The sequence below is a fragment of the Oncorhynchus keta genome, chromosome 18 (assembly GCF_023373465.1).
Source record: "Oncorhynchus keta strain PuntledgeMale-10-30-2019 chromosome 18, Oket_V2, whole genome shotgun sequence".
NCBI lineage: Eukaryota > Metazoa > Chordata > Actinopteri > Salmoniformes > Salmonidae > Oncorhynchus > Oncorhynchus keta.
The window spans coordinates 12799041-12822672 of NC_068438.1; the positions used below are offsets into that span (position 1 = coordinate 12799041).

Here is a 23632-nt window from a genome sequence, read left to right on the forward strand (position 1 = left end):
AATAAATTAATACAACCAAAAGCTTACCTGGACTTGGAAGAGTTTCAGTGTTGGATAGCCATAGCCAGCTAGCTAACATAGCACCCCTCTTTGTTTGAGTAGGCAAAACTAGCTTTCTGCATTTGCAAGTGAAGTAATTAAAAGTGAGAAAAATAAATAAAACGAAATAGCTAGTTCTTTCTCTTGGTTATTCTTTTTTGTTGAAGAAATTAATTTGTTTAAAACGGTTGACCTATGGTCTTTCTCTCTCGGAGTCAACTTACATTTACATTTAAGTCATTTAGCAGACTTTAGCAAACTTCTCACCACATTTTATGCAGTGCTAGCTGTAGCTTCTGCTTTCAGTACTAGATTCATTCTCTGATCCTTTGATTGGGTGGACAACATGACAGTTCATGCTGCAAGAGCTCTGATAGGTTGGAGGACGTCCTCCGGAAGTTGTCATTATTACTGTGTAACTAGGTGTCCTCCGGCTACACCCTGGTGCTACCATACAGAGTGCTGTTGAGGTTACTGTAGACCTTCACTGCAAAACAGTGTATTTTAATCAATTATTTGTTGACATGTGAGTATTTTTATAGTAAAGTTTAACCTATAAAAGGATAACTTTTTTAATGTTTCACAATTTGTATTTTTATGAGATTCACTGAGGATGGTCCTCCCATTCCTCCTCTGAGGAGCCTCCACTGGCGCACACACACCACGCTCCGTGTATTACTTTGTGTATTGTTGGATTATGGTGAGACATGTTTGTCTGTAATGAATATAACTGTCCACTGGAGAGAGCTTTTACACAAGACACAGTCAGGCATCTCTCCCATTACCTCAACACCGTGGAAGACAGCTTTGCTTTCTAGTCATTACATTATATAACAGATATTACAAACATAAATATCACAGAAACCTTGTCATTTGAAGTCTGAGCGTTTGCAATTATCACTTTTCAAACAAGTTATTTCCTGTTATAATGAGCTTCCAAAATGAAGGGACTGTGTGCTCACTTGTCACCCCTTGACATGTCACACTTAAAGAGCAAGCTAACACTCACTTTCTAAATGGAAAGCGTGGCTTTTTGTATGAAAAATAAAGGACTCCAAATATTTGATGTAATGACGGCTCTGTACAAAAAGCCCTCAGACCGCTACTCAAAGCATGAGCGGGTAATTACATTCATAAAGCAGCCAGTCAGTGTGTGTGTATGATACAATGTCAACCGTGAGACTCACCTTATTCATCTTTCTCTCACTCAATAGAAATCACACACACACACACATACATACATACACCAAAAGCTGACCTGCGCTGACAGTCACAGCTTCCACGAACTGCTCCCTCCAGGAGTGAGTGCCAATCACAAGGGCCAAGTTGGTCTTCTTAATGAGCTTGTCAACGGTGCTCTGCCAATCACAAACAAAGAGCACATAGTCAACATCCTGTTATAGAGAAGGCGACAAACTTAGGTGCGTGACCGGAACTCTAATGAAGAAGTTTGGTTTCACCGCAACCCCACACACGTAAACACACACGTGCTGTGGCACATCGGTTTATAAAGACACTCCCCCCCAAGCACAGCAAACCACATGCTGAGTCCTGGGATCCACTCAGACACTAAAGGAAAGCATCATATCCAGGTACGACTGCACTAAACTAAATTCCTCCTACTCAAACAAACCAATAAAAACGTCCTATTAAACACCCTAGCCAAACCCAACTGGATAGGAGGTTTCATTGGCTAGAAAGGTCTCACCACTGTGGGTAAACTTCTGCAAGACTGGGGACTATAGGCAATGGACTTCAGCTTTTAGGTAACTGGGACATACTGTTCTTTTCAATAATGAGTATGGTTACATGCACACAATAATATGATTATTATGGATAGTCCGATTAATATAATTGTTTGTTTAAAACATTTACATGCTTTGCAAGAGGAATGATTGTCTGAATAATCCTATTTCAGGCTACTTGATGTGGTAAATAAATGCAGAAAATTGGCAGTAAAAATAAGCACAGTACCACAGAAGCCAGGTTATTTTTGATTCTGAGTTTGGACATATAAAGTTTGTAGGGGAAAACTAATTCTAAGATGCATACTTTCAGTTTTTACATCTCACTTCACTCGTGCAAAAGAGGGAGGCTCACACTACGGGTGCTGGCACGTGCGTAGATTAAATACACTGGCGGAACAATGATTAAGTTTACATGTCCTAATAATTCGAAAGATTGCTCAGTGTTTTAATCGGTGTATGTTTACTTCAATTTGACCTTATGCCGATTAAGATGAGCAGAGCAAAGCGTTTACATGACTATTGCCATTGTCGGCCTACTGCCATAATCAGTGTTTAACATTTAACTATTAGTGCACATGTAAACCATTGGATGCTGGTGGGAGGAGCTACAAGAGGACGGGCTCATTTTAATGGCTGGAATGGAATAATTGGAACGGAGTCAAACATGAGGTTTACATCTATTTGACACGTTCTATTTCATCCATTCCAGCCAATACAATGAGCCCATCCTCCTATAGCTCCTCCCACCAGCCTCCACTGATGTGAACGTTGTCTCTGACTGCCACCGTATAGGAGCTGCCTGGGCATACAGTATGTGATGCTCAGCGCTAGTAGTGTTTCCTTCTTGTTTTCTAAATGTGGAAACTTCATCACCTGTGTAAACATTTCTCACTGGTCTTTGTTGTGTTTTTTTTTGCATGCACTGTCCACCCATTCATAGAGCAAACAATGCTATTAAACTAAGTGACATTGATCTAGGATTTTGCAAGTGCCAGTCGTTGAAATTACTTGAGAGTTCAATTACCTGTTGTGCTTGTTTTGTGCTGCTACAAATCATGAGTGACAAGCGCAATCTTATTATAAATAATAAATTAATCTTAATCAAGTCAAGAAGAGGCACATGGACTGATTGGATTAAATCCCTGGCCATGGTGATATAGGACTTCAATGAGCTAGCTGCCATCCGTCACAACCGTTGGTTCACTTAAATACCAACCTTCTGAGCACAGTGGAGGATCGTTCCACCTCAGAAAGTCAATGTTACCTATATTAGCATGTTCATGCTTCATGCCCAAATCATCTTAAGGTATCTAAAAATGTATTGTGTAACTCAATTATGTTATTTGGATACAAATTGTGAAAATGCTAATACAGGTACCATTGACTTGCATAGAATGTTTTAAAGTGGAACAACACTCCACTCTGCTCAGTGTCTGTCCTCAGAAGGGTTGGAGTTAAACCAATTTGTGGCTCTGGGGCTGTATGTGATCTTGGATAGATAACAATGAATAAGATGATATGGACATGATGGAACTGATCCTAGATCCTTGATACATATACTGAGCTCTGATGTGGCCAATAGAGTGAAGCAGGGGAGAAGAGGGGTAACATACCTTGAACTCATAAGACTCCTCAATGACCACCTCCAGCCGGCTGTGCTCCCCCAAGATGGGCTTTCCCATCTCTGCAATGCGCCTCGCCTCCTCCTCCTCTGCACTCATCTGGCCATCAGGATCCTCTAAGAGATGGAAGGAAAGAGGAGGGATGAGATGCATAGATCAGTGAAGGAGAGAGGAGAGTAGAGAGTGGAGAGTGGGAAGTGAGGGAAGAGCTAGAGAGAAAAGTGTAATTCAAACATGCCAACATGCCTCACAAATAGATAAGGCCAGAGTCCTATCAATAATTGAGTCGGAGTCAGCATTATTTCTTCATACAGTATATCACTCATGTGTATTAGCCCATGTTTGTGGAGATGTGTGTGAGTGGGGGAGGGAGACAGTCAGAGAGAAGGAGAGATAAGAGGTTGGCGGTGAATGTGTGGGTGTGATGGGGAAGCAAGAGGGGAAAAGAGAAGAGCTAAGGACAGACTAGTGGGGTAGATTCATGAGAAGAGGAAAGTGGGACTGGGAGACATAGCAGCAAAAAGATAGCCAGACATTGTGTTAGAGAAAGATACAGACAGAAGGTGAGTGTAAATTAGGGTAGATTTATGCTGACTTGAGGTGGGCAGAGACCAATGTCCCAAATTATTGATTTTGTGGCTGTCAATCATATATGCTTGAGATGGGCAGAGACCAATGTTCCAATGGTGGAATTTAGTGGCTGTTAATCAAATATTGAGCTGGGCCATAAATAGGCCCTATCTAAAATAACACCTCAAACACACTATAAACAGCTGGGCTAAACCCATTTTCCCTCCTTCCATTCAGCATCATATATTCCCTGTCTACATATAGCGTATAATTACTCATCCTCTCATTGGAGGGACGACAAAGACGGTGAGCCGCGAAGACGCACGGAAAGCTTTTCTTGTGTGTCGTCATGTGGTGAGTGGGCAGATATTATTCCTCTGTAAGTTCCTTTCCTCTGCCTTCAAAGCACAAGCTGTAATTATGAAAGGAGTAGAGAGCTGCCAGGCACCACATGGCAACTGTCCCACTGTATTCCCCCAACGCTCCAGCTCCTTCACCGTGATGCTCTTACAGGGCTACACCAGGGATCCTAATAAATACTAATACACTCTAATGATGATGAAGTATACTGCTGGTCTGCGGTTACTGTGGGTACATTACTGCATCATCAGCTCAGGACCCATATTCACAAAGCATCTCAGAGAAGGAATGCTGATCTGGGATCAGACCCCCCCCATCTCTGTCCATCTCTTATGATCTAGAAGGAAAAACCGATTCTAGATCAACACTCCTACTCTGAGACGCTTTATGAATATGGACTCTGATTGGGTAGGGCTCTTCAACACCTCTAAGATCTGCATTCGAATAGAGTGTGGCATGGGACACTGTTAGCTTACAGAAGGACAGTACTCTAATATTTATCCAAGAGAGGCCAGTTGTGCGAGAAACACCTATATAATATTTATCCAAAAGAGGCCAGTTGTGCGAGATATACCTATTTAATATTTATTCAGGGATGGATACAAATCAATGTAAGAGTGATGCATTTTATGGAGTAAGCAGGTCCTTATCTTGGATTTATACTGTAAATAGACTTCCATCAATAAATTATGTCACAATATCCAAGGCCACACTGAGGGCTAATCCCTAAGTGGCTAACTGCCCCATAGGTGTGATCTAAATAAGGGTCCTCAACTATTAAGGTTCCCTGGAGAACTTTTGCCCGATAAAGAACCTTTGAGTTAGGTGTGGGGTCCTTGACGTGGCATCTACGGTTCTCCAGAATTCTAAAAGGTGCCCTTTCATAGCACACAACAAATTGGCCAGTGTTAACTAGTTTTGATTAAAGAGTTAAATTAACAAAACCCCAGTGTTGGTGTTGGCGCCGGAGGAGATGGCCGCTGTTTTACGGTCTCCTAACCAATTGTGCTATTATGTGGGGGGTTTTCGCGATATTTGTAAATTATTTTGTACATAATGTTTCTGCAACCGTATCTTATGGAAGATAAGAGCTTCTGTATATCAGGACAGCGATCACTCACCTCGGATTAGACAAAGATTTCTTCAACAACAACAAAAGGAAGCGATGCAGAAGATGAAGAGCCGGATGCCTCATCTGGACCCACAGAAGACAACTAGGAAAGCTGCCGTTACCGTCAATATTACTCGCCAACGTGCAATCATTGGACAATAGACTAGACGAGGTACGATCACGAATATCCTACCAACGGGAGATAAAAAAAGTGTAATATCCTATGCTTCACGGAATTGTGGCTGAATGACGACATGGATATTCAGCTAGCGAGATACATGCTGCACCGGCAGGATAGAACTGCACGAGGGGGGCAGTCTGTGCATATTTGTAAACAACAGCTGGTGTATGAAATCTAAGGAAGTCTCTAGATTTTGCTCGCCTGAAGTAGAGTATATTGTGATAAACTGCAGGCCACACTACTTGCCTAGAGAGTTCTCAGCTATACTTTTCATGGCTGTTTATTTACCACCAAAGATGGATGCTGGCACTAAGACCGCACTCAGTCAGCTGTATAAGGAAATAAGCAAACAGAAAACCACTCACCCAGAGGAGGCGCTCCTAGTGGCCGGAGACTTTAATGCAGGGAAACTTATATCAGTTCCACCAAATCTCTATCAACATGTTAAATGTGCAACCAGAGGGAAAAATATTCGAGATCACCTGTACTCCACACACAGAGACACGTACAAAGCTCTCCCTCGCCCTCCATTTGGTAAATCCGACCACAACTCTATCCTCCTGATTCCTGCTTACAAGCAAAAATTAAAGCAGGAAGCACCAGTGACTCGGTCGATAAAAAAATTGTCTAATGAAGCAGGTGCTAAACTACAGGACTGCTTTGCTATCACAGACTGGAACATGTTCCAGGATTCTTCCGATGGCATTGAGGAATACACCACATCAGTCACTGGCTTTATCAATAAGTGCATTGAGGACGTCGTCCCCACAGTGACGGTACGTACATACCCCAACCAGAAGCCATGGTTTACAGGCAACATTCGCACTGAGCTAAAGGGTAGAGCTGCCGCTTTCAAGGTGCGGGACTCTAACCCGGAAGCTTACAAGAAATCCCGCTATGCCCTGCGACAAACCAGCAAACAGGCAAAGCGTCAACACAGAGCTATGATTGAATCATACTACACCGGCTCCGACGCTCGTCGGATGTGGCAGGGCTTGGAAACTATTACAGACTACAAAAGGGAAGCACAGCCGTGAGCTGCCCAGTGACACGAGCCTACCAGACGAGCTAAATCACTTCTATGCTCGCTTCGAGGCAAGCAACACTGAGGCATGCATGAGAGCATCAGCTGTTCCAGACGAATGTGTGATCACGCTCTCCGTAGCCGACGTGACTAAGACCTTTAAACAGGTCAACATACACAAGGCTGCAGGGCCAGCTGGATTACCAGGATGTGTGCCCCGCGCATGTGCTGACCAACTGGCAGGTGTTTTCACTGACATTTTCAACATGTCCCTGATTGAGTCTGTAATACCAACATGCTTCAAGCAGACCACCATAGTCCCTGTGAACACAAAGGCAACCTGCCTAAATGACTACAGACCCGTAGCACTCACGTCCGTAGCCATGAAGTGCTTTGAAAGGCTAGTAATGGCTCACATCAACACCATTATCCCAGAAACCCTAGACCCACTCCAATTTGCATACCGCCCCAACAGATCCACAGAGGATGCAATCTCTATTGCACTCCACACTGCCCTTTCCCACCTGGACAAAAGGAACACCTATGTGAGAATACTGTTCATTGACTACAGCTCAGCGTTCAACACCATAGTACCCTCAAAGCTCATCACCAAGCTAAGGATCCTGGGACTAAACACCTCCCACTGCAACTGAATCCTGCACTTCCTGACAGGCCGCCCCCAGGTGATGAGTATAGGTAGCATCACATCTGCCACGCTGATCCTGGGGTGCGTGCTCAGTCCCCTCCTGTACTCCCTGTTCACCCGCGACTGCATGGTCAGGCACGACTCCAACACCATCATTACGTTTGCAGACGGGTGGTGCCAGAATAACAACCTGTCCCTCAACGTAACCAAGACTAAGGAGATGATTGTGGACTACAGGAAAAGGAGCACCGAGCACATCACCATTCTCATCGATGGGGCTGTAATGGAGCAGGTTGAGAGCTTCAAATTCCTTGGTGTTCACAACAACAAACTAGATTGGTCCAAACAAACCAAGACACTTGTGAAGAGGGCATGACAAAGCCTATTCCCCCTCAGGTAACTAAAAAGATTTGGCATGGGTCCTGAGATCCTCAAAAGGTTCTACAACTGCAACATCGAGAGAATTCTGACCAGTTGCATCACTGCCTGGTACGGCAATTGCTCGGCCTCCGACCGCAAGGCACTTCAGAGGGTAGTGTGTACGGCCCAGTACATCACTGGGGCAAAGCTGCCTGCTATCCGGGACCTCTACACCAGGCGGTGTCAGGGGAAGGCCCTAAAAATTGTCAAAGACCACCAGCCACCCCAGTCATAGACTGTTCTCTCTACTACCGCATGGCAAGCGGTACCGGAGTTCCAAGTCTAGGACAAAAAGGCTTCTCAACAGTTTTTACCCCCAAGCCATAAGACTCCTGGACAGGTAATCAAATTATTTGCGTATTTGTGTATTCACCCCCCCCCCCAACCCCTCTTTTTACGCTTCTGCTACACTCTGTTCATCATATATGCATAGTCACTTTAACGATACCTACATGTACATACTACCTCAATAAGCCTGACTAACAGGTGTCTGTATATAGCCTTGCTACTCTTTTTTCAAAGGTCTTTTTACTGTTGTTTTATTTCTTTACTTACTTACCTACACACACACACACACACACACCTTTTGTTCCCCGCACCATTGGTTAGAGCCTGTAAGTAAGCATTTCACTGTAAGGTCTACACCCGTTGTATTCGGCGCAAGTGACAAATAAACTTTGATTTGATTAATAACCAGAGTTGAACCAAAACCACATCCTTTACTATCATATTCCCAGCATGCTTTATTGCAGGTTGATTTTTAGAATAGTTTGTTTGAATATCTATGTTTTTGCATGTACATTGATTGATTATTTTAAAGGTAGACTCAGCGATATGACGTAGATGCAGAAAGTAAACAGCATAGTGGGTCAATTTCCGCAACAGCTTAAAAGCATTGAAGCACAAGGCTCAATTTCTCCTCTGTTTTGGTCTTGTGGCTCCCACGCTGTAAGAGCGTAAAGTGAACCTGGTGCACACTCGCAGATACCGTGTCTGACTGTGAGAGAGTGAACTCTTGAATCTCGTTCATCTAAATATGTGCTGCTCGTGGCAACGTCCTTTAGCTCAGTCTACCTTTAAACTTATGCTACTCAAATATAAATAACATACATTTTTCTAAACTATTCCAATCTGTTACTTGGACTTATTGCACCCGATACTGAAATGGTTGTTTCAGTTTTTGATGTCTAAGGTAGTCTCATATCTTAGTCTTCGCAACCCTGACAGTCATTCTGAATGCAGGTTGTGGGCGAATAAAATTCGAAACGTTGGACATCCCCACTCGGGCTGGATTCCAATTGGAATTACACATCACTTTGCAAGCCAGCATAATGTGATTTGCAGGGAGGATTAGGGTAAAACTAGGCCCTCAGAAGAAGGCTTTATGAAATATTATATGACAACGTATTCACTTAGGATCTTAATTCAACAACCATGTATCCATCACTAGCAAACACAGTCATGTGTGTTACTGGTAATACCAACATTCACTCAAAAGGCACTCTGGGAAATATGGAAATAACATGCAGGGCTATTCAATTCCAGTCCTGGAGGGCCGAAACATGTCTGGATTTTGATTTTTGTATGGTTCTTCAGAGACCCTTAAATTGATGTTGTTATATAGTGTACCAACTCATGTGAAATGTTTGTTGTTTTTATGGATGATTCCGAACCAATACCAATTCCCCCACATGTGCCTTTAGGGATAATAAAATGTTCTGTGGGCTGTTTCTAGGCTGGTTGTGTGAGGCAAGTTGCTGATGGTCTTACCTTGGTTAAGCAGAAGGGCTGGAAGAAAGAAGGAAGAACAAAACAGTCAGTACACCAGTCCAAACAGAAGAACAGAACAGTCAGTACAGCAGTCCAAACAGAAGAACAGAACAGTCAGTAAAGCAGTCCAAACAGAAGAACAGAACAGTCAGTACAGCAGTCCAAACAGAAGAACAGAACAGTCAGTACAGCAGTCCAAACAGAAGAACAGAACAGTCAGTACAGCAGTCCAAACAGAAGAACAGAACAGTCAGTACAGCAGTCCAAACAGAAGAACAGAACAGTCAGTACAGCAGTCCAAACAGAAGAACAGAACAGTCAGTACAGCAGTCCAAACAGAAGAACAGAACAGTCAGTACAGCAGTCCAAACAGAAGAACAGAACAGTCAGTACAGCAGTCCAAACAGAAGAACAGAACAGTCAGTACAGCAGTCCAAACAGAAGAACAGAACAGTCAGTACATCAGTCCAAACAGAAAAACAGAACAGTCAGTACAGCAGTCCAAACAGAAGAACAGAACAGTCAGTACATCAGTCCAAACAGAAGAACAGAACAGTCAGTACATCAGTCCAAACAGAAAAACAGAACAGTCAGTACAGCAGTCCAAACAGAAGAACAGAACAGTCAGTACAGCAGTCCAAACAGAAGAACAGAACAATCAGTACAGCAGTCCAAACAGAAGAACAGAACAGTCAGTACAGCAGTCCAAACAGAAGAACAGAACAATCAGTACAGCAGTCCAAACAGAAGAACAGAACAATCAGTACAGCAGTCCAAACAGAAGAACAGAACAATCAGTACAGCAGTCCAAACAGAAGAACAGAACAATCAGTACAGCAGTCCAAACAGAAGAACAGAACAATCAGTACAGCAGTCCAAACAGAAGAACAGAACAGTCAGCACAGCAGTCCAAACAGAAGAACAGAACAGTCAGTACAGCAGTCCAAACAGAAGAACAGAACAATCAGTACAGCAGTCCAAACAGAAGAACAGAACAGTCAGTACAGCAGTCCAAACAGAAGAACAGAACAGTCAGTACAGCAGTCCAAACAGAAGAACAGAACAGTCAGTACAGCAGTCCAAACAGAAGAACAGAACAGTCAGTACAGCAGTCCAAACAGAAGAACAGAACAGTCAGCACAGCAGTCCAAACAGAAGAACAGAACAGTCAGCACAGCAATCCAAACAGAAGAACAGAACAGTCAGTACAGCAGTCCAAACAGAAGAACAGAACAATCAGTACAGCAGTCCAAACAGACGAACAGAACAATCAGTACAGCAGTCCAAACAGACGAACAGAACAATCAGTACAGCAGTCCAAACAGAAAAACAGAACAATCAGTACAGCAGTCCAAACAGAAGAACAGAACAGTCAGTACAGCAGTCCAAACAGAAGAACAGAACAATCAGTACAGCAGTCCAAACAGAAGAACAGAACAGTCAGCACAGCAGTCCAAACAGAAGAACAGAACAGTCAGTACAGCAGTCCAAACAGAAGAACAGAACAATCAGTACAGCAGTCCAAACAGAAGAACAGAACAATCAGTACAGCAGTCCAAACAGAAGAACAGAACAGTCAGTACAGCAGTCCAAACAGAAGAACAGAACAATCAGTACAGCAGTCCAAACAGAAGAACAGAACAGTCAGCACAGCAGTCCAAACAGAAGAACAGAAGAGTCAGCACAGTAGTCCAAAGTCAAAGTGCAGTATGACATGATATCACACCATTACACTTTCCTGACCTTGTGAGATTTCACCAACTAAGAGCTCTGATGCCATTGTGGACTCTCCTCTAAGAGCCTCGGTTCAGTATAAACATGTTTTTTTTGTTTTCAACATTCTCTCTATTTCTCTCTCTCTCTCTGGTTGTACCCTGGTTCTCCACTCTTCTCCTAAAGTGTACACTTGCAAAGATTATGGCATTGATTTAAGAATGGTGGAAACTCCCTCCAGCCAATGCTTACGCCAATCCTATGCTTTTAAATCCACGATGGGGAGTGTGTAAGTGTACACTCTCTCTCTCTCGCTCACACACACACACACACACACACACACACATGAACGGAACACACACAAACGAAACACACACACAGACACTAGGGCTATTTCCTCTTTATTTTCTTCACCTCACACACGATTGGACATCACGCTTTGGTTGGCTCTGCGACTCTGAAAGGTCTCTACTTGTATCTTCATTTCACCAGCAGAATTGAAAATCCATTCTTTACCAAACAAAGCCACCTATAGTGCCTTACTGGTACTAGCAATAAGGCCCAACTCAGTCAGAGCCTGAAATGGAATGAAAAAGGTACAGGTACTTACTTTAATTGGACCGTACCTGGGTTTGTGTTTTAGAGCCAGTATTCTATAAGAGGTGTCACAACTCATTAAAGGTGCAGTACTCCGTACCCGTCAGCACCAACCCATTCCCAACCACTGACATCAGGAAAACAAACCCCTACACACTCACTCTCACTTTCTCTCCCTGTTTGTTTTCTCCTGCTACGGACTGAAATGTGAGCTTCGGCTGGAATTTATTGTTTGTCTGTGGGTAGACTGACAGTGGCAGAGAGAGAAAGAGAGAGAACCAGAGAGAGAGGGAGAGAAAGGCCGTATCAGCTGTTTATCACACCTGTTGTATTACTGGAGACTGAGAGAGAGTGCTATGTCAACATGGCTGGCATGGTTCACTGAGGTTCAACTGATACTGGGAAAATGGAAAGGGGACATTCACAGACATGCAAACGGACACACACACACTACAAGTACACACACCTGAGATTCCCCTCTTCAGCCAGCGCGGTTCCTCTAGTACGATGAAGAAGTTCTCCTTTTTCTCATACTCCTCATCGTCAATGATCCTCACCTGCAGGGTCTGACTGCACACGCACACACACAAACAGGTCAGTATCAGAGGTCTGTATCAGAGGTCAGTAACCAACAAATGGATTAGACTGTCTTCTTTAAATGTATTCAACAGTTAAAGAGATCAGTGGAAGGATGTAGTCCCAGGGGTAAGTCAGGGATTTTGTTTTACTTTACAGAAAGAGCTCACCTCACACACACACACACACACACACAGACGACCCCCCTTAATGTAGAGCCACAAGGCTCTCTTTCCACCACGGGTCACTCCCAGATATCAATGCGCTAACCATACTCCATGTACAGCTATTGAGCAAAAGGTAGGGAGGGGAGCGGCACAAAGACAGACAAAGATGTCTTCCTCCCCGGGGGGCCGCCCCAGACATATTAACAGACACAGCTTGCACTTAAATCACTACAGAGGACCCACGTCAATATCACTCCACGGCTGAATAATTCAGATGAAGACATGAACACCGGCCAGTGAGGGGACACCCAGGGGTCTGCAACACAGAGGGACGTCGCCCCTGCTGAATATTATCCCCTACTACTGTGACCCAACCCTCAGCCACTGCTCCAACCCTCAGCCACTGCTCCAACCCTCAGCCAATGCTCCAACTAGCTCCTTCCATCCTGTGATTATACCTACTGGCACTAACCACTACCCACTGTAAGTCCTTTACTGTACCTACTACTGAGCAACCTTAGCCTCAGCATCTCTTGGGGATCCCACTGGCACTAACCCATAGGGTCCACTGCATCCCCCTACAGTATTGCAGGGCTAGCGGTCAGCTTTTACTTCAGGCTGATGCGGAGTGGCTGATGAAAAGAGGAAATAGGGGGGGATGGAGGGGAGGAGTTGGAAGACGTGTTTCACTTTGTTATTATGCACATTAGTCCTGATAATGTCTCCCAGGACATTGTGCCTGAAAATGTCACCACAGCAACAGTCTCCCTGTTGGCGGCGCAAACATAAACAAGCGATGAGAGAGAAACAAAGAAACAAAGAGAAAAGAGAGAAAGAGGGAGAAGAAAGAGATACAGATGTCTGATCTTAATTTGAGCCAAATTTGCTACAGCAGGAAAACAATCTTGCAGCAACAGGAAATGTAAAGTATTATGCGAATTATAATTAACGGACATTTTTGTAGAGGTTGATAAATATTTTTTGGGGGAAAAATCTAGCCTGAAATTTCAAAGTGGAAATTACAAACTTCAGAAGCCTTGTTCTCCTGCAACAGGGTGATCATATTGAGATCCTACATCTGTAGATATAGGAAGATAAGAGGCTGAGAGAGAGAGAGAGTTAGAGAGAGAGAGAGAGAGAGAGAGAGAGAGAGAGAGAGAGAGAGAGAGAGAGAGAGAGAGAGAGAGAGAGTTAGAGAGAGTTAGAGAGAGAGAGAGAGAGAGAGAGTTAGAGAGAGAGAGAGAGAGAGAGAGAGTTAGAGAGAGAGAGAGAGAGAGAGAGAGAGAGAGAGAGAGAGGAGAGAGAGAGAGGAGCAAGAGAAAGAAAAGAGAATGAGAGAATTGAGGAAGAGAAGAATAGATACAGCGAGATGAGAGCGAAATTAGAGATGAATGAGAAATAAACATGATGTTCAAATTACCATTCTTGTGCAGATTTGTGGCGAGAGAGAAAGAACAAGAAAGAGATAGGACAGACATGAATACAGATAGAATGGTAATATAGCATGGTGTAGCCTACTTTAAGGCAGCAACACATAGCAGTGTGAATACAGTATTGGTTATGAGTTGAGCACAAACACTCAAGCCATTGACGGAGTTAAATCTCCCATCAGGTTGGCCTTGATGAATAATGGAGAAGAATGTCTGGCATGGAGTAGGGAGAGGGGAGGGGGAGGGAGCGATAATGAAGGAGTAGGGGAGAGTAGGAAAAGATGGAGGGGAGGCGAGTGGGGAAAGAGGAAGATGGATGAGAGTGGATGAAATGGAAGCAACCAATAAACAAATAGAGTAGATGTGTAGAGGTAGGGAGTCTGTATGTCTATGTAACGGATGTGAAACGGCTAGCTTAGTTAGCGGTGCGCGCTAAATAGCGTTTCAATCGGTGACGTCACTTGCTCTGAGACCTTGAAGTAGTGGTTCCCCTTGCTCTGCAAGGGCCGCGGCTTTTGTGGAGCGATGGGTAATGATGCTTTGAGGGTGACTGTTGTTGATGTGTGCAGAGGGTCCCTGGTTCGCGCCCGGGTATGGGCGAGGGGACGGTTTAAAGTTATACTGTTACATCTGTCTATCTATCTGCCTTTCTGTGCGTCCGTCCGTCCATCACTACTCACTTTGTCTGGTCGTTGGAGAACTCCAGCTCTCCCTGGGTGTCCTCGTAGTCCACGCCGCCCCCCTTCGCAGTGCCCGCCTCCGTGTGATAGGGCAGGATCACCGTGCCGCGGGCGCCCGAGTTCCTCACCACTGAGATCTCCATGGTGCCAACACTCTCGCTGACGCGCACCAGCCGATCACGGAATGTGAAGATGCCAGCATGGTCGTCGTCCAGGATGGTCACCGTGGCGACCAGTGGCTCCACCAGACGGCCCTTGGGTCCCGCGCCTGGCTCATCACTCTCGAACATCCCCTCGGCGTCACCAATGCGCAGGTTGAGCAGCCGCACAAAAAAGTGCTCGTCCTCCTCGAAGATGTCATCATCGATGATGCCGACCTGGGAAAGGTGTAGGATGGAGGGAGAAGGGGTGGAGTAGAGATGAAGATAGAAAGTGGCAGCTGTTATAGACCATAAATGCTTGAGAGAAATGCATCAAACCAACCGCACTGATGGTCATAGACATGGGACACTAGGGGATTGATTGTTGTAGTCACTCATTCATAACTGATGGTTGACTAGAAATTGAGTTGTTTCCTAACTCTCTCTAAACATTCCTTGTTTTCTCCCTTTCCTCAACATCCAGAAATACATTCTTTGTCCTCTGTCTAAGCGTGAACATGAAATGACACGAAAACTACGACGCGTTCAAAGAGAGAAACATCATCTCCAAGGACAAAATGCTTCAAAGCTCACTTCCTCCTTTTTTCACCGTCTCTCCCCTCTTCCACTCAGATGAAGTCCTATTCACTGTCAGTCAGGACCATGAGGCAGAATTTAATGTGCTCTAGTTTCCGGAAGAATCACCAGCTCTGCCGGTTCCTCTAAGACAGTGGTTCCCAATCTTTTTATAGTCCCGTACCCCTTCAAACATTCAACCCCTCCAGCACCAGGGTCAGCGCACTCTCAAATGTTGTTTGTTGCCACCATTGTAAGTCTGCCACACACACACTATACGATATAGTTATTAAACATAAGAATGAGTGTGAGTTTTGTCACAACCCGGCTCTTGGGAAGTGACAAAGAGCTCTTATAGGACCAGGGCACAAATAATAATAATCAATCATTTTGCTCTTTATTTTATCATCTTACTTATAAAACCTTAATCGTTCATCAAAAACTGAATAACTCAGCACAGGTTAATGAGAAGGGTGTGCTTGAAAGGATGCACATAACTCTGCAATGTTGTATTGGAGAGAGTCTCAGTCTTAAATCATTTTCCACACAGTCTGTGCCTGTATTTAGTTTTCATGCTAGTGAGGGCCGAGAATCCATTCTCACATAGGTACGTGGTTGCAAAGGGCATCAGTATCTTAACAGCGCGATTTGCCAAGGCAAGAAACTGAGCGCAGGATACTTCTGATTAAATGACATTTTCACAGAAACGCTTTTTGCAATTTCGATGAGTCTCTCTAGTTCAGATATCGGTAAATGGACTGGAGGCAGGGCATGAAAGGGATAACGAATCCAGTTGTTTGTGTCATCCGTTTCTGGAAAGTATCTGCATAACTGCACACCCAACTCAATCAGGTGCTTCGCTATATCACATTTGACATTGTCCGTAAGCTTGAGTTCATTTTCACACACAAAAAATCATACAATGATGGAAAGACCTGTGTGTTGTCCTTGTTAATGCAGACAGAGAAGAGTTCCAACTTCTTAATCATAGCCTGAATTTTGTCCCGCACATTGAATATAGTTGCGGAGTGTCCCTGTAATCCTAGATTCAGATCATTCAGGTGAGAAAAAAACATCACCCAGATAGGCCAGTCATGTGAGAAACTCGTCATCATGCAAGTGGTCAGACAAGTGAAAATTATGGTCAGTAAAGAAAACTAAGCTTGTCTCTCAATTAAAAACAAGTGTCAATACTTTGCCCCTTAATAACCAGCGCACTTCTGGATGTTGTAGAAGCGTTACATGGTTGCTGCCCATATCATTGCATAATGCAGAAAATACAAGAGAGTTCAGGTGCATTGCTTTGACAAAGTTAACCATTTTCACTGTAGTGTCCAAAACATCTTTCAAGCTGTCAGCCGTTCCCTTGGCAGCAAGAGCCTCTCGGTGACTGCTGCTTTGTTACCCAAGTGGCGTCGGGAGCAACTGCTTGCACCTGCGTTACCACTCCACTATGTCTCCCTGTCATGGCTTTTGTGCCATCAGTACAGATACCAACACTTTTTGACCACCAAATTCCATTTGATGTCACAAAGCTGTCCAGTACTTTAAAAATATCCTCTCCTTTTGCCCTGGTTTCCAATGGTTTTCAGAAGAGGAAGTCTTCCTTAATATCCCTTATGCACATTCCATGATCGAACATTCTAAACACACTTCCTATCGGTTTGGCAATTTCCGGTCAGTCTAGTTGTTATCGGCGATATAACGTTACTACCACTATGTCGCAGTTTTTTAGTTGGTGTCTTAGGACTTGGCTCAAATTAATATTAATGATGTACATTGAATTGTTAAATCAGCCTCCGAGACTCCAGCTAGCAAGAATGAAAAGGGGTTCAAGATGTATATAGGAAGCTACATAGACAACTATGAAGGTGAGTACCAAGTCAATGACAGATATGACGTTACAATCAGTAGCTAGCTAATTTAACTATTAACTGTAGCTAGCTAGTTACTTCGTAAAAGTATGTAACGTTGACAGAATCTACCTGAGAATGTGTGTATTTTCGTTAGCTTGGTTAAGTTATGCTTGCTAGCTATATTTGCTAGCTAAAAATAATTGCTATTCATGTCTTCTACACAGTATCTAACAAAGATACATTGACAGGGGAGATGTCTGCCTGTCACAGGTCCATGAGGAAGAGTGAAAAGCCGCACAGCATGAGAGTAGGGAAAGGTTATAGATAGATACTAGGGACCTTGTTAAACATTTCCTGTGAGACACTGTCATCATGTTCAAAATGTGTTGGAGACAGTATCAACGTTTAATCTTAACAGTAGATAGATAATAATGTTGGTTCCCAATCCCAATTTAGAATTGCCCACTTAACAGGTTATTTGGTAAAGATCTGTTGATGCAGTGTTTGGTAATTGTGTTACTGAGACACAATGTATTCCTGTATAGTTAAGAGCCCCTAGTTCAGAAGACTAGACACTACTATGTTTATTGTTATTTATGGGCCACATCATTCTTGTTTCTCACTTCAGTCTTTCATCACATTTATCTTCACAGATGGTGTTAAAGCACTCCGTACCAGCGATAGTGGTCCAAAGCCACCGCTCCTGTGTTGCAGGAAGTGCTCTGTGCAATCATCTGGTGGCCCTTCTTTACCAGACAGCGCACTACTCTCAACTAAACATTCCTGCTGCACCACCAGTTCACAGCTGCACAGACACAGAACAGCGTTGGCACAAGCCAAGAACACTTGTGAGTCTATCAATATCCATAAAAAAATGCACCTGAAAAGTATTCAGCCTATGTAACAGTAAATCCTTGTTAATTAGGGTGTGAAGCCAGGTTCGGTTGGTGGGATAGAGTTCCATAAACCTACTAACTCGTGTGCTGATGGAATAAGGTAAGTTGGAGGTTCCTAGAATGGAAACATTATAGAAAACATTTTCTTGTGATTGTATCCAGATGATGATAAGCCTAAACAGTGGTGTCTTTACGATGTAATGACAAATGTTTGGGACAAAGACTGGGGGGAAATATATAATCTATAAATCTGTATATTTTAATTCATTTTATTTGAACTTTCGGGCTTGTGCTGTTTCTGGAAAAGTTACATGAGTCTTTGTCATAGTAATCTCTCCAACCTGATGTTAAGGTTTTAAAATGTTTTGCAGAAGTTCTCTCTACAAAGCACTCAATGGATACATGCCTGACATGGACCGCATCTGCCAACGTATGCCAACTTTTCTCCATTTCCTGCCCCTCTACTGACAACAGGAGTACTGCTGGTAGTAGCAGCAGTATTTTTTTTAAACCATTTATAATTTTTCGAGCAAACGGCATGAGCAGCAGCTTCATTTGGTTAGTTGAATTCCCGCGAGAGAGTAACGGTTAATGTGATTGGATGTTCATTATTTGACTAGGCTACCTGTATTTGACATTGTGTTGTTATTTTGCTGAACACTAGATGGTTGAATTTTATTTTTGGCAGTGAAACGAGGCTACTCATGCGAGAGAAAAAAAACTCACCCAAATGTATAGTCCCATTGGAAAATATAAATGGACTGTTAGGGGGGGAAAAAAAGAGACAGTTGATCCGGGACAGAGAGGACTCTGGCCGGTGCTAATTCATAGGGTAATTCGTTTCTGCTGCTGCTTTCTGCTCCTTCCATTACGTGACGTCTTGATCTGCCCACGACAAGCAGGTCTAACGACCTAGCTGGGGATCTGCTTGGCAGCACAGTTGTGCAACACTTATTGCTATAATTGATTATAACTGTACATTACTGTTTGCTTTCCTCCCCTTCCACTGACCCTCACCTTGATCTCCTTGCGGGTCTCTCCGGGTTTGAACACCAGCGTTCCCTCGCTGTACTCGTAGTCGGACCCGGCATTGGCTGAGCCGTCCTCGGTCCGGTAGTCCACATAGAAGGTGCTTTCCCCCAGGCCCCCTTGACACACCACAGCCAGCCTCAGTACGCCACAATTCTCCATACAATGGCTGTGGGTGCTCTCGAACGCCAGGCGGCTGCACTCAGCCAGGTCGTCGTCCTCGCAGACCACTTCCTCGTCTACGGCGGCGGCGCGGCGGGAGTGGTCGGCGGCGTGCCTCTTGAGCACGTTGCCGGCGCCGGTCATCATGCGCGTAGCCTGGATGCGGTAGAAGGCGCGGCTCTTCTGTTGATGGAGGAGGGCGTAGTAGTTGGCAAGATCTACCAGCTGATCCAGCTCCTTGTCCGGAAACTTCTGCTTCAGCTGCTTCAGGATGCGGATCACCTGGGGGCAGAGGAACAGTGGGTGAAAAAGAGGGACACAGACACACAACCTCGACACAGAGAGAAAGTTTGTAACTTTTGTAGGTTCAGCATGTTAGTAGCTCTTAATAGTCTCCTTTGCTTGAGTGTGTTTGTATGTGTGGTTGAGGTGAGTATCTACAGTATGCGGGTGTTCATGAACTGCCTGAGTTCTGTCCTCTTCATCTCTTTTTACTCTCTCTAACCCTACTGTGCCTTTATATATTCCTGAGAGGGCCTATGTACATGAACGGGATGAGTGTATCCTTTATAACTCTTCATCTCTCTCCCTCTCCATACTGTATCCCTCTTTCTCTCCCCCTGATGTACTTGAATCCCTCTCTCTCTCTCTCACCTCCTTGCGGCTCTCGTCCAGCTCCTTGGTATTCTCTACGGTCACCATGGTGCTGTTGGAGTTGGGCAGGTAGGCCACGGTGCCCGCCGCATTGTTGGCACCATCCTGGCAGTTCTCACTGGGCATCATTCCCACCCCCCCTCCACTCTGAGGGAACTTTCCGTCCATAATCATCTCGAAGCCTTTCGGGGTTGTGTCCCCCTCAGTCTCCACGACGATGCCGTGCTTGTCGGCGCGGTAACGCTTGGCCATGTACTTGTAGAAGAGCAGGCGTCGGTCAGCGATCCAGGCCAGGATCACACACACTGGGAAGTAGAACAGGGTGACCAGAGCCTCCCACACCTGAACACACACAAAGACAGGGGACCATTACAAGACATATATCCAAACTGGAAGGGGTTGATTGTTTGGTTACACACACACATACAGTATCTATTCACATTTGCTAACACACACACACACACACAAAAGTGTACCTCCACTACTCCGGGTGAGATGACAGAGAGGATGAGGAAGAGCCAGATATAGGCGAAGATACTCCAGAAGGCTGTGATGAAGAACACACGCAGGTGTTTGATCTTCCTGGTCTCTCCTTCAGGGATGACCCACACACAGATGGCGATGATCACAAACATGTTGAAGGCGGCGCTGCCCACGATGGTGCCAGGGCCCAGCTCACCCGCCTCAAACCCATGCCCACACACCTAACACCGGGAGACAGAGGAGAGAGACTTTTGAAGAACTTTTCCTGTTGGAGAACTTCTGTGCAGTATAAATAAAAAAGTCCACGTCATAAAAAGGCCAAATGTTATGTTGGTAAGATTTGACAATAACTTTTTGTCATTTTCAACTTCATTCCAGTACTAGTATACACTGCAACACTGATATGTTGTCGCTGGGGGGAGTGTTTTTGATGTGACACCCACTTATGAGTTGTGCTCGGTGAGTCTTTATGACATGACACCCACCTCTATGACAGACAGCAGGATCTCTGGGGCGGAGGAGCCTAGAGCCATCAGAGTCAAGTTGGACACAGTCTCGTTCCAGATACGTACAGTGGCCACAGATGTCTCACCGCTTGGCATGGTGATGGTCACCTCCTTCTCCTGCAGGACAGACAGAGAGGGGTCTCACACACACACATGAATGCATACATACACACACATGAGCTCACACACACACGCTCACACACAGGTCATCACTCTATTCCCCCTGCCCACGATGGTGCCAGGGCCCAGCTCACCCGCCTCGAACTCATGCCCACACACCTAACACCGGGAGACAGAGGAGAGAGACTTTTGATGAACTTTTCCTTTTGGAGAACTTTTGTGCAGTATAAATCAAATGTCATAAAAAGGCCAAATGTTATGTTGGTAAGATTTGACAATAACTTTTCAATAACCAACCACTCACAGGTCATCACTCTATTCCCCCCATACCATTCCAGTATCTCACCACCAGACTCATACATATCTTAATCTCATCTAGCCAGTTACTGTAAAAAGAACAACTGCTCATAGACTAGAGATGGTAGTGGGAGTAGTAGTGGGAAGCTACAAATGTCTTTCTTCTCCACATATAAGCATGACGGATGGTATTTACAGTATCCTACCATCAGGGAGGATGCGACCCTGACTCCCTGACAGAAGGGAGGGGGACAATCTGTTATTCTAATCTAGTGATGGGGGGCTATGGAGACTCATGTTTTATTAGTCGTATGTAAGGGATACACATGGTATACAACGTCCTACAAAATGCTGACTTGCAGGTTCCTTTACATTGACAGTGACCTTGACATGTAGGGTTGGTTAATTTTACTGAAGTGGGCTAAGTCAGGGTCACAGAGTGTTTCTTGGTAGTCTTAAACAAATCTACTTTCAAACAAAAGTATAGACCTTACACACACATGGTTATGGGCTTAAAAAAGAAGACATCTGTACCATGTCAGATATAGAGTTGAAATCTATTCAATTTTGAGATTGCATCCCAGTATTACCCCTTAAATCATCACAACAGACTGAAATATAACAAAACCGTTTGATATAGAAACCAGATGTTTATTAATGATGAAATGATGAAAAATATGAATAACATTCCACCCACGAGGCCACAATATTTTCCTAAACCTCAACTTCTAAATACTCTCCTGCAACCCGCCTCACCCAATGTGGCGTGGATCTGCTTTTTCTAAAGTATTTCTATATACTTCGGATCTGGAATCCCTCAACTGAAGCTAGCCAGCTACCTACCGACCAGCTATCAGCTGGCAAACCATTGCTAGCGGTCATCAGCTAACCTTTAGCTCAGAAAGCTCTCGCCAGTTCAAACAACGTGACTCAAACCAGAGCATAACGGACCTATTTCTCTCCATTTCCCCGGATTCCTACCGCAAACTCTGAACATTTTCATCTGGATCTTCGCAACTAGTTAACCGCAATCCCGGGTGACCACTCCTGGCTAGCGTTTCCATCCCGGAGCAAGCACCAATTAGCCTGAAGCTAGCCCGGCCAGGGCTCCTGTGCTACCACCGAAGCCCAATGTTGGGCTACAATATCCGGACCCCTTCTACTGCCGGTACGGGGCACAGAACCCCGCCGATCCACTACGACTGGAATACCGACATAATCTGCCTGATGATTCCAACAGGCCCCTCAGGTGCGACGCCCGCTGAAGGCCCATTCTGTTAACCTGCTAGGCCTGCTAGCTACCTAGAGCTACTTGGAAGCCTACTAACTCCACGACTGGTCTATCGATGTCACCGTACGAAGAGGAAAAAACAGACTTACCCCCATCGTGACGTCCCCCAAAGGCTAACTTGCTAGCTCCGGTCTACTAACTGCTAGCTTGCCTGCCCCGGTCTGCTAACTGCTAGCCCCTGCTAACTGCTTGCCTGCTAACCCGGTCTGCTAACTGCTAGCCCCTGATAACTGCTTGCTTGCTAACCCAGCCCCGGTCTGCTAACTGCTAGCTTGTTTAGCCCTGGCCTACTAACTGTTAGTGTGTTAGCATCGGCCCGCTAACTGTCTGAATCGCCGTGTTCCCAGTCAGCCCAACCACTCACTGGACCCATATGTTCACTTGGCTACGCATGCCTCTCTCTAATATCAATATGCCTCTTCCATTACTGTCCTGGTTAATGATTACTGTTTTATTTCACTGTAGAGACTCTAGCCCTGCTCAATATGCCTTAACCATGTTGTTCCACCTCCTACATATGTGATGACATCACCTGGTTTAAACGTCTCTAGAGACTATATCTCTCTCATCATTACTCAATGCCTAGGTTTACCTCCAATGTACTTACATCCTACCTTACCTTAGTCTGTACATTTTGCCTTGAATCTATGCTATCGTGCCCAGAAACCTGTTCCTTTTACTCTCTGTTCCAAACGTGCTAGACGGCCAGTTCGTATAGCATTTAGCCGTACCCTTATCCTTCTCCTCCTCTGTTCCTCTGGTGATGTAGAGGTTAATCCAGGTCCTGCAGTGCCTAGCTCCACTCCCCAGGTGCCCTCATTTGTTGACTTCTGTAACCGTAAAAGCCTTGGTTTCATGCATGTTGACATTAGAAGCCTACTACCTAAGTTTGTTTTACTCACTGCTTAGCACACTCTGCCAACCCGGATGTTTTAGTCGTGTCTGAATATTGGCTTAGGAAAACCACC

At 44.7% G+C, this 23632-nt stretch overlaps 1 protein-coding gene across 2 annotated transcripts in view; it reads right to left on the reverse strand.

Annotated features, from left to right (window-relative positions):
• Window positions 1–23632, reverse strand: part of LOC118397292 (sodium/calcium exchanger 1-like) — a 115083-nt gene that overhangs the window by 13802 nt on the left and 77649 nt on the right. Inside the window, exons 3-11 of one of the 2 annotated variants that reach the window (XM_035791911.2) lie at window positions 20936–21073; window positions 20444–20671; window positions 19968–20309; window positions 19140–19595; window positions 14655–15031; window positions 12268–12371; window positions 9492–9509; window positions 3401–3525; window positions 1298–1397 (exon numbers count right to left, since the gene is read on the reverse strand). In XM_035791911.2, coding sequence (XP_035647804.1) covers window positions 1298–1397; window positions 3401–3525; window positions 9492–9509; window positions 12268–12371; window positions 14655–15031; window positions 19140–19595; window positions 19968–20309; window positions 20444–20671; window positions 20936–21073 — 1888 coding nt within the window. Of the gene's footprint in view, window positions 1–1297; window positions 1398–3400; window positions 3526–9491; window positions 9510–11814; window positions 11923–12267; window positions 12372–14654; window positions 15032–19139; window positions 19596–19967; window positions 20310–20443; window positions 20672–20935; window positions 21074–23632 lie in introns of those variants that run through there. The other variant, XM_052467424.1, reaches the window with a different exon arrangement.